This window comes from Alligator mississippiensis, chromosome 4 (assembly GCF_030867095.1).
Source record: "Alligator mississippiensis isolate rAllMis1 chromosome 4, rAllMis1, whole genome shotgun sequence".
NCBI classification, from domain to species: domain Eukaryota; kingdom Metazoa; phylum Chordata; order Crocodylia; family Alligatoridae; genus Alligator; species Alligator mississippiensis.
This window is the reverse complement of record NC_081827.1, coordinates 44,842,187-44,861,066: the sequence shown is the minus strand read 5'-3', so window position 1 is coordinate 44,861,066 and position 18,880 is coordinate 44,842,187. Positions and strand designations below refer to the sequence as shown.

The 18,880-nt window shown below is 44.6% G+C and overlaps 1 protein-coding gene across 8 annotated transcripts in view; it reads right to left on the bottom strand.

The window, feature by feature from the left end:
• CADPS2 (calcium dependent secretion activator 2) overlaps positions 1-18,880 on the bottom strand; it is a 630,383-nt gene that overhangs the window by 112,107 nt on the left and 499,396 nt on the right. For all 8 annotated transcript variants that reach the window (XM_059725932.1, XM_059725931.1, XM_059725930.1 and 5 more), the window contains one exon: positions 1,628-1,729. In XM_059725932.1, the coding sequence (XP_059581915.1) occupies positions 1,628-1,729 (102 nt within the window). The remainder of the gene's footprint in view (positions 1-1,627; positions 1,730-18,880) is intronic.

Genomic DNA, 18,880 nt, shown 5'->3' with positions numbered 1-18,880 from the left:
CAGGGGGGACCAGCAGGCATTGGGAGAGTCCCTGTTCCCCCAAGCACTACCAAGAGTGACTAGAAATAACGGTCACAAGCTGGCAGACGGTAGATTCAGGGTAGATATCAGGAGGCGCTACTTCACTGTCAGAGCTGCTAGGATCTGGAACCAACTTCCAAGTGATGCTGGCTCCTACCCTGGGGGTCTTTAAAAGGAGGCTGGATGAACACCTTGCTGAGGTTGTTTGACCCCAGTACTCTTTCCTGCCATGGCAGAGGATCAGACTTGATGATCTGCTCAGGTCCCTTCTGACTCTACCAACTATGAAACCAGCTTTTAAACCCCAGATACTTTGCTGTTACCAAGTTGCCAAAGTTGCCAGATAGATTAAATTAAACTAAAACAAAAACATTTTATTTTCTTTCTTTTGTATATGAACACTGTTGGTGTTCACCATGACTAACAGCCAGGACTGGATCAGGAGTGTCCAACTGGTGGTCTGTGAGTGATTAACATGTGGTTGGGGGGGGGGGGTTGTGTGCTGCTGGCACAGCCTGTGTGGTGGGGGAATCTTTGGGGGATGCCCAAGTGGTATGTGGTCTGGGGGCCGCCTGCTGGCACTGTATGCAACGCCCAGCCCGGGCAAAGTTGAATAGCTCTGCACTAGGTAATGTAAAGAATAACAGGCAGACACTGCAGAGCTCCTGTCTTACTGTTATGAGTGGCAAGAAGGAGCTGAGGGACAGCTGGTTTTGCTCTGTTCTTTATGTTCATAGGTGGAAGGGCAGCATGAAGACGTATAGGGCACAGATACAATGCTGGCATGCACTGTTGTCCAAATGAATCCAAAGTCATGTGCATGAGGTACATAGGGATCATGGATGAAATTCATATGATCAGTAATTGTTCTTTTTGTAGTATAACTTTGATAACAATCTTTGAACTGGGCAAGAGCAAAAAAAGGTGACTCAAACAACAAAGCCAGTACAAACTGTTCACTGAAGCCTGGGGCTTTACATAGTATGGGGGAACATATATAAATCTACAGGTTAGTAACTGAAAAAGGAGAGGTGAAGGTAGATATCGAGAAAAATACTGTACACTGATGAGCCCATTTAGGAAGCAGATATTTGCATATGGTATCTGATAAGCTCAGAGGTTAAAAAAATTAAGTCAGCTGAGCTAGTTATGACAGTTTGCTTACATGGTTTTACTGACCAACATTATTCCAGAACTTGGCATGATTTAAGCACTCATTTTCACTTGGACATTTACTAGAGTTACATTTAGAGTTTTTAAAGGCGGAAATGGTAAGGTTAAGATCAGGGATACGATTTTTTACCTAGTAAAACACCAAGGCAGAGGATTAATTTAATCTAAGTGAACATTACATCCCAACAAACTTATGGCTGAAGTAGATATTATCTTTCTGAGAAGATAATATGAAGTAGATATTATCTGACAGACAGATATTATCTGACAGACATCCAAATTCATAATATCATATTTACTATACCATGAACTTTTCCTGAAGTAGCAAATGGTATATTTACTGTGTCTTGTCCTTGGTCACAACTATGTTCACCACAATGTCAAAACCCTTTTGAATGAAGCTCATTATGCACTGAGCAAATTAAACACTCACCTGAAGTGGCTTATCTGGTTTTCTAAGAGGGTGGAAAGTCTGTCTTTAATTTCCTCAAACCTTTCTTTCTCTTCAACTGATACTGTTCCAATTCCATCAGGCCTGAAATACAATATACTGATTTAACCTTTTGATCTTTTTTTTTTTATATATTTACCATACAAACCAAATCTGTCTGCACCCTTGGTATGCTTTAGTTGATTAAGACTACAGTTTTTGTTTGAACAATGGTGCTTCAGTGTAAAAATGGCCTTACACACATATGTCCTTGGCCCTTGCTGTGGAATATGCACAATATTATTTAATGCCTATGGTTAAAGGACAAGATTGCAACTTCTCAAAAATCAACTACATTTAGAACGTAGTTCAGGCTTAATTAGCCACCCTATTTTTCTGTGGTATATCATTACAGCTTTTCCTGTCATCAACAGCATGCCAATAACAGCCCTGCTTGCCCAATTCAAGGCAATGCACTGTCTTCCTAAACCATTCTTCAGCTGGGCGCTGTTCTTACACATGCAACTGAATATTCCGGTACAAGTTAGGACTATTCTTATCTTTGTCCTCCTACTTCCAGCTCTTTGGCTTTTTAAGATGCTCACTCTGAACAAATGTGCTGCTGATTCAGCAGAAAAGCTGACTTAAATGAAAAAGCTCCCTGCTCTAAGCAGGTAGCTCTTGGAATCTCTACACATACCACCAGTCCAGACCTACCAATTCCTAGGATTTTCATGTCAAATGAAGTTTTGCTCAATATAAAGGAAGTAGCATGTAAACATATGGCAGCTACCAGAAGAAATCCCAAAAGATGAGGTTCTGTTTTAAAATACCTTCCTTCCTGATTTTAGTTGTGGTAATGAGTAAATGGCCTTAAAGAGATGCCCTTTTTATGGTTGTAATTTATATTCCTGCAAATTGCATCTGAGACTGAACTGAGAGTGCAAATGTGAATACTTGCACCTCCAACTTTCTTTTTTCAGGTGCAAAAGTGGTACTTAGAAGTGTAGGTCCTTTGACTGACACCTGCAAGTCCACTTTCTGGGTGCAAACACAAGTGCAGATTTGCTATCGGAGGATGGGAGGCTATGCTTCAGACATTTAAAAAAATATTCCAATAGACATTTCAAAAGACCTACCAAGTAATATGAATCCCCATAACATGTTGAAACATAATGAAGCAAATACTTGACATAAGAATAAATTACTGTCATAACTATACCTCTGCAGGTCTTGCTTTGATCTGCAATGCTCTTCACTGAAATATACCTCTATATACAGAAGACTAGTGTAAGATTTATGTATTGTTCAAGTCCCACTTAAACCTTCAGTAGTTTTTTAAAGTGGGGTTTAAGCAATGTTTATACCTTGTGCTGGCTTTGTACACAGAAGTAGATTTTACCCAATATGGATTGTCAAAGGAATACATACCTTAAGGAAAGGGCACTCATATACTGTATAATGCATAATAGTGACTTAAGCTACAGTGAACAAATATATATAGGTATCAATGTTCTCAAGTGAATTCCTAATGGAATGAGGTCAAATATATTTATATTTTAGTCTCTATTAACATTTCTTTTAGAGAGCACCTACTAGCTCTTGTTGTAAGCAAGGCTATATCAGACTTTCATTACAATCACCTGTTTTCACATGCTTATGATTGATAATTTCTCCTTTTGCTTTGCAATTTCCCATGATTTGTTTCATCTCAGAATTGTAGGTAGGAAAAAATGAACAGACAAAATGCCTTTCCTTTTTTTTTTTACCTGCATACCAGGCAGTGTTACCCCTTCCATAAAAGGACTGGCACAAAGTTTTCTTCTTCAGTCGGCAGGGTTGCAGACTTCCCTAATCAAAGCATGATCTTTCCATCAGTATCCTCTCTCCAACGAAAGCTCCTCCTATGTGGGATGGAAGGCATTGCACCAAGAAGAATTTTACCCCCCAAATCTTATTCAAGATCAAAGAGTTGTAACCCTGCTATGCAATAACCTGCATAAGTTCTTGTTATTACTCAGATAGACTGAATACCATTTTTAAAATTGAAATAAGGATATAAGGTCACCTCTGTTTGTGCAACTGGGTGCTGACCCCCTGCAGGATCCAGCCTGCAGATTGATCTGCCACAGGTCTGGCTCCTTGCTACTTATGTGATGCATAGGGTCAGAAGTTTGAGCACCAAGTGGCATTAATATACTTTAGATAGGCAACAGCAAAGTGAAGATGACAAAATATTTTGTATGTACTACCAGAGAAAGGAATATACAGGTAAAATGTGTCCTCCATTTATGCAAGATCAATATAATGAATTTATTACTTATGCTGAAGACTGATGGGAGTATATCAACCTTTCTGCCAGTGCATTTTTTTTTCTAAATCTTTCAATGGCAATAGGTATCATTAGGCCTTCATATTCATAAAATACTTCATGAAAAATCCAAAATAAAGTTGATATAATGAAATAATACTAGCTACTGAATTCATGAGATTACATTTAGAAAGCTGGCAATTTAAGTTACATTATACTGTATTTACTTGAATCCAAGTCAATCCTGAATTCAAGATGATGCCCCCCCCCCCCAATAATTAGATTCTATATAAGGAATATTTATACATTTGTTAGTTTTTAAGGTATAGAATCTAATTATCAGAGCATTGTCTTAAATTTGTCCCACCCAGCAGGGAAAATAGTGGTTGGGAGGGTAAGGTGGCTGGTCAGATGGCCTTCTTGCCCTCTGCTTCACTCCTTATTACTTCCCCCCACAGCCTTCATTCTCCCCCAGCACAACTCCCCACACCCTCTGCCCCTCCACTCCCACTCCCTACAATCTCTGCCCCTTCACCCTACTCCTCAGTGTCTGTCCCTTCCCTTCCTCCTCCCCTTACTGTCAGATCCCACCGGGCTCTGTTCCTTCCTGGAGTACAGCATGTGGAAGCACAGTCCCTTCCAGCACTGCTGATTGACTGGGCAGGAGTCATGTAGTAGTGTCAGTGCTGACAGACAGAGTAGTTTACATGTATTCTGTGCCTGGGAGGGAACCCAGCCTGAGCTGAAGCTAAGCTGCACCTGACAGTAAGGTGGGGAAAGAGTGTGAGTGGGTAGAAGCTGCAGAGGACAAGAGGGGGGGAGGAGACTACTGTGGGTCTGACTTTGGCCTTGACCCAGGCCCAGGCCCAGAGTCCAAGCTGCAGGAGCTGCCTGGCCCTGCCTCCTCCACTGTCTATGCAAATCTAAGATGCACCATGGGCAAAGAACCCCAGGAGGTGCCCTCCACAGCAGAATGGCAGAAGACTCCCTCCAGAACCAGGGCTGCTCGTGGCGGTGCAGTGTCAGCTCCCCCAGTCCAGCTGGGAAACAGGTATGAGGCCCTGGCAACATTGGAGGAAGAGGAAGAAGAGGAGGAAACCTCTGGAGAGGAGGCTACTCCATTCACAGAACAGGTTGAAGGGGGCAAGTTGACCCAGAAGAAGAGATGCTGGGTGCTTGTCATGGGTGACTCCACTCTGAGAGGAACAGAGGTTCACATTTGTCGCCTGGATCCCATGACACGAGGTCTCCTGTCTTCCCAGAACGTGGATTCAGGACGTGACGGAGATGATCCCGGCCCTTACCTGGCCCAATGATTACTACCCCATGGTCCTAATCCATGTGGGCACTAATGATGTGGCCAGGAGCAGCCCAGATCACCTGATGAAGGACTACAAAGCTCGGCAGACAAGCTGAAGGAGACAGGGGCACAGGTGGTCTTCTCATCTGTCCTTCCGGTGAGCAGATGTGGACGACGCCATGAGACCTGCATCAGGGAGGTCAACTTGCGGCTTAGGAAATGGTGTCTCGAGGCGGGCTTTGGCTTTTCAGACCACGACCCATACTTCAGAACAAGAGACATGCTGGGATGGAATGGGCTTCACCTCTCCGCCAAAGGTAAACGTGTGTTCTCTTTCAGGTTGGCTGATCTCCTCTGGCGGGCTTTATACTAGGCTCGTCGGGGGAAGGGCAGGATGAGGACGGAGGTTGCCACAGAACACTGAACCAAGAGACACCCACAAGAACAGCCCAGCCAAAGCAGGCAACAAGCACAAGAAGTACCCAGGTAAGACACAGGGGGTCTGGATAGTTCAGAGATTAGGGGGGCGGTGCATACACCCTCAGGAAGCCTTAAACACCTCTACACTAATGCTCGTAGTATGGGGAACAAGCAGGAGGAACTTGCCCTTCTGCTAGCTAACACAAACCCAGACATAGCGGGGCTCACTGAAACTTGGTGGGATCCAACACATGACTGGAGGGTAAAGATCAAGGCCTATAGGCTGTACAGGCAGGATAGAATGGGGAGGAAAGGTGGAGGTGTGACGCTCTATGTCAAAGAGCAATACACATCCTCAGCAAACAGCACTGGGTCAGAGGAGGGACAGACAGAAGTGCTCTGGGTCAGAATACAAGGGGGTCGGGGAGGAAGGGACTTAACAGTGGGGGTCTACCACACACCACCTAACCAGGGGGAAGAGCTAGACCAGGAACTCTCAGGTCAGCTCATGGAGGCAGTTAAGTCAAGGGACATGGGCATCATGGGTGACCTATACTATCCAGACATCTGCTGGGAAGAGCAGTCGGCCAGGTCCGACCGCTCACGTAGGTTCCTAACCGAGTTACAGGACCCTCCATCTAACCCAAGAGGTGCACAGTCCCACCAGGGGAAATGCCTTGTTGGACCTTGTCCTGGCCACAGGTAGCAACCTGGTGAGGGGACTGCGGGGTCTTGACCACCTGGACGATAGCGATCATTGCTTACAGGTATTCACCATCCAGTGCAGGGTGTCAAAGGCCTGCAGCAACCCTGGACTTCAGGAGGGCGGATTTCAATAAGGTAAGGAGACTAGTCGGGGAGGTACTGGGGTCCCAGAGGGGAGGGGAGTTGGGAGTCCAAGAAGAGTGGTTGTTCCTTAAGGAGACAATCCTCCAAGCCCAAAGGGTGACAATCCCAACACGGATCAAAGGGGGCAAGAGTGCTCAAAAGCCCCCATGGCTCACCAAAAGCATCCAGGAACATCTCAAAGCTAAAAAGGAGGCATACACCCAATGGAAGGGAGGGGCCATCACCAAGGAGGATTATACCTCCATTGTTCGAGATTGTAGGGGGGCTGTTAGGAAGGCTACGGCAGAGACAGAACTGGGACTAGCTACCTAGATCAAGGACAACAAGAAGTCCTTTTTTAAATACATAGGGGGTAAAAAGAAGGTACTGGGTAATGTGGGGCCTCTGTAGGACATGCTTGGAAATCTGGTGGTCGCACCAGATGACAAAGGTAACCTCTTTAACAAATTCTTTGCCTCCATTTTTCCGAGCAGGTATTGGGTCATCCCCGCCAATGGGATCCTGGACGGACCCTGGGGAGGCACAGCCAGGCCCAGGGTCAGTGAGGACCTAGTCAGGGAACTTGTGGTGGGACTCGACATGTTCAAATCAGCAGGTCCTGATGATCTCCACTCCAGAGTGCTGAGGGAATTGGCAGAGGTCATTGTGGGACCCCTGGCACAGCTTTATGAGCACTCATAGTGCTCTGGCGAGGTGCCAGAGGACTGGCAAAGGGCCAATGTGGTCCCCATTTTCAAAAAAGGGAGGAAGGAAGACTCAGGAAACTATAGGCCTTTTAGTCTTACCTCGGTCCTGGGGAAGCTCTTTGAGAAAATTATCCAGGAGCACATCTGCGAGGGAACAGCAGGGGAGATTATGCTTAGGGGCATGGGTTTAATGAACATGGGCTCATTAGAGGCAGGTCCTGTCAGACGAACTAGTTTGCCTTCTATGACCAGGTTACAAAATCCTTGGATGCAGGTGTTGCGGTGGATGTAGTCTTTCTGGGCTTTAGGAAGGCCTTTGACACTGTCTCTCACCCCTTTCTCACTAAAAAATTAGGCGACTGTGGTGTCAATGCCTACACAGTCAGATGGGTCGCAAATTGGTCGGAGGGCCACACCCAGAGAGTGGTGGTGGACAGGACATTTTCGACCTGGAGGGATGTGGGCAGTGGGGTTCCCCAGGGCTCGGTCCTTGGGCCTGCACTGTTCAATATCTTCATCAGCGACTTGGACTAGGGGGTGAAAAGCACCTTGTTCAAATTTGGGGATGACACTAAGATGTGGGGAGAAGTGGGCATGCTAGAGGAGAGGGACAGGCTACAACTAGATCTGGACAGGTTACAGGGGTGGGCGGATGAGAACAGGATGGGTGTCAATACTGACAAGTGCAACGTTTTGTACCTGGGGAGGAAAAACCAGCAGCATACCTACAAGCTGGGGGACTCCCTTCTCGTCAGCACAGAGGCAGAAAAGAATCTTGGAGTCACTACTGATTCCAAGATGAACATGGGCTGACAAGGTGAGGACGCAGTCAGGAAGGCTAAGTGCATCTTATCATGCATCCACAGATGCATCCACGAGCAGGCCCAAGGAGGTGATCCTCCCCCTCTATGGGGCATTGGTCAGGCCGCAGTTGGAGTACTGCGTCCAGTTCTAGGCGCCGCACTTCAGGAGGGATGTGGACAGCATCGAGAGGGTCCAGAGGAGGGCCACTTGCATGATCGGGGCCAGCAGGGCAGGCCCTACAAGGAGAGGCTACAGGACCTGAACCTGTTCAGCCTCCACAAGAGAAGGCTGAGAGGGGATCTGGTGGCTGTCTATAAACTGGCTAAGGGGGACCAGCAGGCATTGGGAGAGTCCCTGTTCCCCCAAGCACTACTAGGAGTAACAAGGAATAACGACCAGAAGTTGACTGAGAGGAGATTCAGGCTACATATCAGGAGGCACTACTTCACTGTCGGCTAGGATCTGGAACCAACTTCCAAGGGAAGTAGTGCTCGCTCCTACCCTGGGGATTTCAAAAGGAGGCTAGATAATCACCTAGCCATGGTCGTTTGATCCTAGCATTCTTTCCTGCCCATGGCAGGGGGTCGGACTTGATGATGTGCTAAGCTCCCTTCCATCCCTACCAACTGTGAAACTATGAGGGATCTTTTCCCCTCATGCTGATTGGGGAAAAGACTGTGTCTTAGATTCAAGTACATATAGTATTTATCACCTGTTATTCTTAGGGAAAAAAGTGAGACCAGGGATTTAAAATATCTGTACACTAAGTGTCTAGAAAATAATCCTATTATCAGAGATTTTCGCAACTTGTGCCCTGGAAAGAATATATACATTTCTGAAAATGCTGAGTACATTCTGGTATAATTTGTGTGTGTAATTCTTGTAAATAAATACAGGTATTTCATAGATTTTCAGGGCTGGAAGGGACCTCAGTAGATCATTGAGTCCGACTCCCTGCCCTGGGCAGGAGAGTGCGCTGGGGTCTGACGACTCCAACCAGGTATTTATCCAGTCTCCTCTTAAAGACCTCCAAGGTAGGGGAGAGCACCACCACACCTGGAAGTGCATTCCAGATTCTGGTAACCCTTATCATAAAGAAGTTCTTCCTAATGCCAGGTCTAAATCTGCTCTCTCTAAGTTTGTGGCTGTTGTTTCTAGTTATTCCAAGGGGCACCTTGTTAAACAGAGTATCTCCTAACCTTGCTGTCCCCCACCCTTGACAAATTTGTAGACAGCCACAAGATTCCCTCTCAGCCTTCTCTTACAGAGGCTGAAGAGATTTGGTCCCTCAACCTCTCCTCATAGAACCTATCCTGTAGGCCCCTAACCACACGAGTGGCTCTCCTCTGGACCCTCTCAAGGTCATCCACATCCATCTTGAAGTGCAGCACCCAAAACTGAATGCAGTACTCCAGCTGCAGCCTTACCAATGTCACATACAAGGGAAGTATCACCTCCTTAGTCCTGTTCATGATGCAACTGGTTTATGCATGATAGAGTGCAGTTAGCTCTATTGATCACTTCATTACACTGATGACTCATGTTCATCTTGGAGTCAACTATGACTCTGAGATCCCTTTCTGCTGCTGTGCTGCTTAGGAAGTCACCTGCCAATCTGTATGTGTTGGTGATTCCTTCTCCCTAGGTGCAGTACTTTGCACTTATCTTTGTTAAACTGTATCCTGTTTTGTTCTGCCCGCTTTTCCAGCCTGTCCAAATCCACTTGAATCTGTTCCCTGCCCTCCAGTGTGTCCACTTTGCCCCACAATTTGGTGCAATCCGCAAATTTGGACAGCGTGGTCATCATGCCCTCATCCAAACCACTGATGAAGATACTAAACAACACTGTTCCAGGGACCGAGCCTTGGGGGACACCACTGCCCACATCTTTCCAGGTCAAAACCGACCCATCTATCACCACTCTCTGGGTGCACCCCATTAGCCAATTTGCCACCCACCTGACCATGAAACCATCTAAGTCACAACCGCTTAGTTTTTTTTATGAATAATAGATCTCAACAAGCTATAAATAAATGTTGAAAATATATCTCTGGTTGAAGTCCCTTAGCAATACTTCCATGCAGCAGGGTAACTAAGGGAAGATGACTAGGGCACAAGCCCCAGGCAGTGACCTAAAGTGGGCACCAGAAGAGAGCTCCCCACCTCCCCAGAGGTGCTTTGCCCTGTTGTGCTGCCAAATATACTCTAATCCTTTGCCACCAGAGAGATGGGAATTGGTGGCACCTGGGGCAGGGCATGGGTACAGGGGCAGCCAGGGCTATGTGGGGGGGTCATGTCTAGCAGTCCTAGCACCCTTATTAGCCTTACATCCTACCCAAGGGAGATGCTGGTGCTCTGGGGGAGGTGTCAGTATGGCCAGCAGCCAGTGGGTCAATATGGCCTTCGTACTGCAGCTACTGCGTTTTTTGCTGTCAAATTAATTGCTGCCCATTACAGCTGGCCACAGGAATCAGTGGCACTCAGCAACAAGTGTAAGTGGCAATGGTGGCTGCAGCAGGGAGCCATGAGAGGCCCCTTACATTCAGCAGCTGGTAAATTAACCCCTTGGCTGCTGGCTGTGCCAATATCTCCCCCAGCAGCATCAACATCTCCCATGAGGCTGAGGAGAGTGGGGCTGCTGGAATGTGATCCCCACACTACCCTGGAAGTAAACCTTAACAATTACACCTCTCTATTTCTGTGCTGGAAATGATGTAATTTTATAACAGCTTAAAAGGTAAAAATTAAGGCCCTCACCCTGAAACTAATTGCAATCCCTGTGAATAGCTCAACTCAGGTCAGTGAGGTTGACTTGAATGGAACTATGCATATGACTACTTACAGTCATAAGGTTTGCAGCACTGTACCACAGCACAGTAAGAATTTCTACAAATTAGCAGCCAATAATTATCAACACGATAGTACATGAAAATGGCTTGTGGCCAAAATGCTATTTGCTTCTTGAATAGTCTGTATTCAGCTTTTGAATATTAGAAGATACATGAACAGCAATATTTACAAATAAAGATATACACATATATATGCACTATATATTATATCTAATGTGCGTTTGACTTACTTTAACATCAAGTAAATGTTATCTGATGTGTTTAATTTCTAAACAAATTCTCTGAGAAGAAGGGAACATAACCGAAGTCACATTGGTCCTGATACTAAGTATTTATGGTCATGTTTAAACCATCCATGTTCAGAATAGAACTTAGGCACACACTTAAATTTAAGTGCAAGTTTAATTATATGTTTAAGTCTTGGATTGAGTAAGGATTCATAGATGTTAGGGTCGGAAGGGACCTCAATAGATCATCGAGTCCAACACCCTGCATAGGCAGGAAAGAGTGCTGGGTCTAGATGACCCCGGCTAGATGCTTATCTAACCTCCTCTTGAAGACCCCCAGAGTAGGGGAGAGCACCACCTCCCTTGGGAGCCTGTTCCAGACCTTGGCCACTCGAACTGTGAAGAAGTTCTTCCTAATGTCCAATCTAAATCTGCTCTCTGCTAGCTTGTGGCCATTATTTCTTGTAACCCCCGGGGGCACCTTGGTGAATAAAACCTCACCAATTCCCTTCTGTGCCCCCGTGATGAACTTATAGGCAGCCACAAGGTCGCCTCTCAACCTTCTCTTGCGGAGGCTGAAAAGGTCCAGGTTCTCTAGTCTCTCCTCGTAGGGCTTGATCTGCAAGCCCTTAACCATACGAGTGGCCTTTCTCTGGACCCTCTCCAGGTTATCCACATCCCTCTTGAAGTGCGGCGCCCAGAATTGCACGCAGTACTCCAACTGCGGTCTGACCAGCGCCCGATAGAGGGGAAGTATCACCTCCTTGGATCTATTTGTCATGCATCTGCTGATGCACGATAAAGTGCCATTGGCTTTTCTGATGGCTTCGTCACACTGCCGACTCATATTCATCTTGGAGTCCATTAGGACTCCAAGATCCCTTTCCACTTCCGTGCCACCAAGCAGGTTATTCCCTAGGCAGTAGGTGTGCTGGACATTTTTCCTCCCTAGGTGCAGCACTTTGCATTTCTCCTTGTTGAACTGCATTCTGTTGTTTTCTGCCCACTTGTCCAACCTGTCCAGGTCTGCTTGCAGCTGTTCCCTGCCCTCCAGCGTGCCTACTTCTCCCCACAGTTTTGTGTCATCTGCAAACTTGGACAGAGTACATTTCACTCCCTCGTCCAAGTCGCTGATGAAGACATTAAAGAGTATCGGTCCAAGGACCAAGCCCTGCGGGAACCCACTGCCCACACCCTTCCAGGTCGAAACCAACCCATCCACCACGACTCTCTGGGTGTGACCCTCTAGCCAATTCGCCACCCACTGGACTGTGTAGTCATCCAAGTCACAGCCTCTTAACTTGTTCACCAGTATGGGGTGGGATACCGTATCGAAGGCCTTCCTGAAGTCTAAGTATATGACATCCACCCCTCCTCCTGTGTCCAGGCGTTTCGTAACCTGGTCATAAAAAGAGACTAGATTAGTCAGGCATGATCTGCCTTCTACGAACCCGTGCTGGTTTCCCCTCAGCATAATTTGTCCTGCCAGGCTCTTGCAAATGTGAGCCTTGATAATTTTTTCAAAGATTTTGCCAAGGATGGAGGTGAGACTGACTGGCCTATAGTTGCCTGGGTCCTCCTTCCTCCCCTTCTTGAAAATGGGGACCACATTGGCCCTTTTCCAGTCCTCCGGGACTTGGCCCACGCGCCACGAGCGTTCAAATTTTCCCACCAGTGGCTGTGCAATGACGTCAGCCAGTGCCTTCAGCACCCTCGGATGGAGCTCATCCGGGCCTGCCGACTTAAAGGCATCCAGTTCTTCCAAGTGACTCTGCACCATCTCAGGGTCTACGTACGGTAGTCTAGCGCCTTGTTGCTGCCTCTCTACAACCCCAGTGAGAGGCTTGTCATGCCCCTCGCTTAGGAACACTGAGGCAAAGAACTCGTTGAGGAGTTCAGCCTTGTCCCCCCGTCCGTCACCAATTGTTTCTGCCGATTTAGCAGGGGTCCTATTCCTCCCTGGGCCTTCCTTTTACTCCCTAAATATACATCATTAAAAATATTACATCTAATGTAATACCGATGAATTAAATAAACCTGAAATAAATAACCCCAAAACTATATTTTTGCCATATAAAACTCAAAAGTTTTCCCCACAGAGCAAGTTATCAATTATATTAACTAATCAGCAAATCAGCTCACCAAAAGTGATATTTTCACCCTGTGATCATAATTTTCTCTACCAAGGCCAAATCTAGGAGGAATAAGTTGTCACCAGTCATGATGTGATATACTGTAAAATCAAAAGCAGCAAGTCCTCTACTGCTGTTCTTGAACCAAATATACTTGTGACCTGCCAAATCAAAGAGGGATACATGCCTGAACTCTTTAAATTATTGCAAAGACAGAAATAAAAATCAGATATGGTGAAGAAACGTGTAACTATGTACATCAATATAATACTACATAAATTTGATGTGAAAGAGCAAATAACTTTTTTCTCTCTTTTGAAGGATGCCATGGCACTTTATCTCAACACTCTGACAGATGGAACGTGCTCAAATTTGAGCAAATTTCACTGTCTGATTTCATTGTCAGGAGCAATGGTGCTCTGGAGTGATAAAGTAAATAGTTCTGTCATATTTAACCTCACTGAAGCATGTCATGTATATGACAAGAAAGAGCCAGGGGTCCAGATAATGACAAGTGAGAAAGGTGAGCTAGGAGAATGTCACATCTGTCAACCTGCACTATGCTAGGATCACCACGTATAAAGAAACTGTCACTTCACTGAGTTTGTTATCATATAACACCACCTAAAATTTTAGCATTGCCAAATATATTTTCAGTGACTGTTTGGATAGAACTGAATGTTCTATAAGAAAAATAAGGAATTTACCAAGAAATGTTAGAAAATGTGTATAATACCCAGAAAGGTTGGACTCCAAAACATTCTTCTGAAAATCACAGAAACTCAGACATATTATTTACTTTCTTCACATAAATCTTACGGTGGCAGAATAGGCTATATACATGATATTTTGCCTATATCACAAATGGGGGCTGGAAATTGACTCATTTACTTAAGCTGATGAGCATTTACTTACAACAGTGGTTTTCAAACTTTTTTCATTTGCGGACCCTTAAAACATTTCAAATTGAGGTGCAGAGCCCTTTGGAAATTTTGAGTGGAGATGTGGATCCCTTTGGATTGTAAATGTAAATATTCACAAACTTTTGATTGATCATAGTCATCTTTCACAGACCCCTTAGTCTGTGGACCCCATGGGTCCATGGACCACAGCCTGAAAACCACTGATTTATAAGTCCAGTTTCTGTGACAGAATTATTACAGAATTTTTCCTTTAACAACTTCAAAGCTAAAGTTTTTTTAACTGGCCACTTTTATCGTTTTACTTGCCTTGAAAAATATTTGTTTTAATTATGCTAATTGTTTAATTTGTATTACTTTAACTCAATTCTTTTATTTTTCATATCCAAAAGGCCATACTAATTGGCTACAGAATCATAGAATATCATTGAAAAATAGGGATGGACAGGACCTCTGAAGGTTATCTAGTCCAACCCCCTGCCTGAAACAGGATCAACCCTATGCAAACCATCCTATCTACATCCATTGTCTAACCTACTAGCAAAACTACAGTCAACCCTGACATGACACAAGACATAATGACCTAACCTGCCACAGGTAAAGCAGGGGGACCATAGCAAACTACATCCTGCTGCTATAAAGGTTGTTAATATATGCCCAAGAGATCCCAGGAGGAGGGCCATGTTCCCACCCCGCTACAGAGGAATGCCCCCTCCCTCCCCTTTTTGTATTAATCTGAACATGGGGTAAAATATCTTCCTGACCCCAAATATGGTGATGTCTGACCCTAAGCCAGGAAACTCCAGCTTTAAGTTCAAGCAGTAGCACTGGCCCACCCCAATCAAAATCCCTAGTCTTGGCTGCAGCCACACCCAATGCCTCCGAGGAAGGCTTAACGAAACCCCTGATACATGTAGCAGAAAGAAGGGGAGGGAGCAACCAGCCCAGAAGCATGAGAAATACCCACAGAACATAGGCACAGCTACATCTATATCATCCCCAAGCAACAGCTGTCCAACCTTTTCTTAAACACCTCCAGTGATGGACAGTCCACAACTTCCCTAGGCAATCTATTCCACTGCCTCACTGTTCTAACACTGAAGAATTTTTTCCTGGTATCCTATTTTGCTGCAACTTCAAGGCATTGGTCTGCATCCTACTCTCAGCAGAATAAGAGAAACAGTACTTTCCCTCTTCTTTATGGCAGCTCTTTAAAATTTGAAGACTGCTATCATATCCCCTCTTCAGTGCCTTTTTTGCAAGCTGAACATGCCTAGCTCCTTCAGCCTCTCCTCCTATGACTTGCTTTCAAAACCCTTTATCATCTTTGTCACCTGCTTCTGGACCTTTTCTAACTTCTGCATATCCTTTTAAAAATGTGGAGTCCAGAGCAGTACATAATACTCTAGATGAGGCCTAAACGTTGATGAGTAGATAGGCACTATCACCTCCCATGTTTTGCATCTAATGCTTCTACGGATGCACCTCAAAACCATATTCACCTGCTGTGCAACTGCGTCACACTGCAGACTCATATCGAGTCTGTGATCTACCAAGACTCCTAGATCCTTCTCCCTAGTGCAGTCCAGCCAGGTATCACCTATTTTATATTTATGTTTTTGATTATTCCTTCTGAAGTATAGCACCTTGCATTTTTCCACCCTGAATTTCATTCTGTTTCAGCCCAACTTTCCAATCTGTTGAGATCCTTCCTAATTGAACTCTCATCCTCCAACATGTTCATAGTTCTTCCCAGTTTTGTATTATCTGCAAACTTGCTCCTGAAGCTTTTTATGCCAGCATCCAAATAATTAATAAACATCCTCAATAACACTGGACCCAGAACAGACCCTTGTGGGACTCCCCTTGAAAGTTCCTGCCATTCTGACAGAGATCCATTAATAATTATCCTCTGTTTGCAGCTATTGAGCCAGTAGTCTATTCACTTTAAAATAGTTTTGTCTAGTCCACATTTCTCCAATTTGTTTATGAGAAGGTAATGTGAAACTTTGTCAAAAGCCTTGCTGATGTCCAGATACACTATTATCCACCTGTCAAATAAATAGATCAAGTTTGTTTGATATTATTTATTCTCAGTAAATCCACGCTGGCTGCTTGTGATCAGCTTTTCCTCCTCTGGATACTTACAAATGGCTTTCCTTAGGATATGCTCCAGTATCCTGGGTACTGAGGTAAGGCTAGTCAACCTGTAATTCCCTAGGTCCTTCTTTTTGCCATTTTTAAAGAAGAGCACTACATTAGCCCTTTTCCAGTTTTCTAGTACATCACCTGTCTCCCACAACTTCATGAAATCATTGCCAAAGGTTCTGAGGTCTCTTCCACCCATTCCTTCACTACCCTGAGATGATGTTCATCAGGCCCTGCTGACATGAATTCATTCAGATCCACTAAAAGCTCTCCAAGTGTCTCTCTAAATATTTCATCCCTCAGCTTGTCCCCTTCCTTATCCAAATAATCCTTATTAGGTACCTGACTGTAGCTTGCATTTTTTGTGAAGACTGAGGCAAAGTAGCTGTCAAGTACCTCCACCTTCTTTGCATCTTTGATTAGGAGTACCCCCTGGCTAGTTAACAGTGGACCCATAGTTTCCTTGGTATTTCTTTTCTGGCCACCATACTTATAGAACTTCTTCTTGTTGCCCTTAACCTCCCTTACCAGGTGCAGCTCATTCTTTGCCTTCCTGATTTTGTCCTTGCAGATTCTTGGTATCTCTTGGTACACTTCCTTGGTGACCTTCCTGTTTTTCTATTGTTCATATACTTTCCTTTTGCAGCTTCTAAAATGCCTCAAATGCTTGTGCAGCCATTTTGGTCTCTCGGCATTCCTTCTTGTGCTTCCATCATGTCAGAACAGTTTCTTGTTTGGCTTCCAGTACTACGCCCTTTAGATGCTCCCAGGCCTCCTGAGTACCTTTATCCTTTAGTCTGTCTTCTCATAGCACCAGGCCTATTAACTTCTTGAGTCAGATGAAATCTGCCTTTTTGGTATCTGGTGTCCTAGTTTTTCTGACCTCATGCTTAGGACCTACCTAAATCATGGCAGAAGTTCACGGTGCAGCAGCACCTTTATTCTTGCTCTTTCCCTGTGCGCCCCCAAAGCTGCTGAGTGGCTGACAGGCAAAAACTAGCATTAATTGCCTCTTGGCTGCTTAGCAGTGGAGGGTGTCAGGAGGAGGGAGAGGGGACAGCAGAAAGAATAAGAGGGGCTGTTGCTTTCCCTGTCTCAGGATCTGCGATTTTATCACATCCTGATCACTTCCTCCCAAGTTACCCATCACTTTCACATACTTCACCAGTTCTTCCCTATTGGTAAGGGCAATGTCCAAGATAGATGATCCCCTAGTTGTATCCTCTACCTTCTGAAATAGAAATATGTCCTCCACACTAAGTTAGGAACTAGCTTGCCATTTTATGTTTGACTGCATTGTTTCAGCAGATGTCTGGAAAACAGAAGTCTCCCATCAGTACCATCCCATAGCTTTTGGACAGATTTGTCACCTACTTGAAAAGTGCCTCATCCATACCTCTCCTTCCTTATTTGGTGGCCTATAATGAATCCCCAATCTTTGTATCAGTGTTGAATCTTTCACCTTTCATCCAAATGCATTCTGTTCTCCTAGAAGCAAACATTTGCTTCCCATTGGACTTCTGGGATTACAAAACTCCACAAATTGCCTAAGAACCATTTTGGAACTAAAAACAGAATTAATGATCTCTCCTATCACCCAGAGATAGTTTTGATATTTTCATTTGAAATAAAAGTTCTGTTTTCCTATTGAAAGTTAGAACCTCTTTCATACATCTATCTAGGGAAAATGAAGGCTTCAAGTAAGCTTTGGCCATCTCTAAGAAAGACTGCTATATAGCCAGCAGCAGATGCAGGCATGTGTGTGGCCATACCACCCTTTGCCATTGGTTCACCTCTGAGAGTTCTGGTTTCAGTTGTCACATGTAAATGCAGTGATCTTTTCGCTGATGCTACTTCCCACTTTTTGCTGACCCAGATTCACTGCTGTGTACAGCTGATGGTCCATTCTGTGGTCAGCTACATTTCTCTACCATTTAAACAACTTCTTCCCGTAGAGGTGGGCCAGGATGTACTTTCTTTCATTTTTGGAAATGATGACAAAATCCCATGCATTGCAATTGCTGCTGAGCTTGGTGAATGGAGGGTGTTAGCACTTAGAATCAAATAGACTTTACTCAGTGTTGAAAACATTCTATCTTAAGAGGACTTAATTTGGACTGGACTATCTGCTTTTGTGGAAACAATCCCATACCTGGCAGGCACAGATATCATGTTGTCCATGGTCATGTTTTAAAAATGTTTCTTCCCACTTGGTTCTAGATACACTGAGAGATTTGAGGTACTACTGCAAATTGGTTTCACATTCATTCTAGTTAGCAAAGCCTAGTGGGAATTAATATCTGCATTGCTAATGAGGAATACTCCTTTATTCATAAGAACTCGTATTTTGACAATCTGACTAATTGTTGCCCATGTACATGACAACCTTTTTAGAAAGGGAACTGAATAGGTGGTAGACTTGGCTCAAGTCCCAATATTTATTCAGCCCTTATCTTTCCCATTTGGTACAATCCTGTAATAAGATGTTGAGTGTCTCCACTGTAATTCTGATTTATAATCTAAATTAAATATAAATAAATATAATAAATATAAATTAAAGGCTCTCTTTGCAGAAGTCTGAACTGCAATAGGTGAGACCATATGGGACTT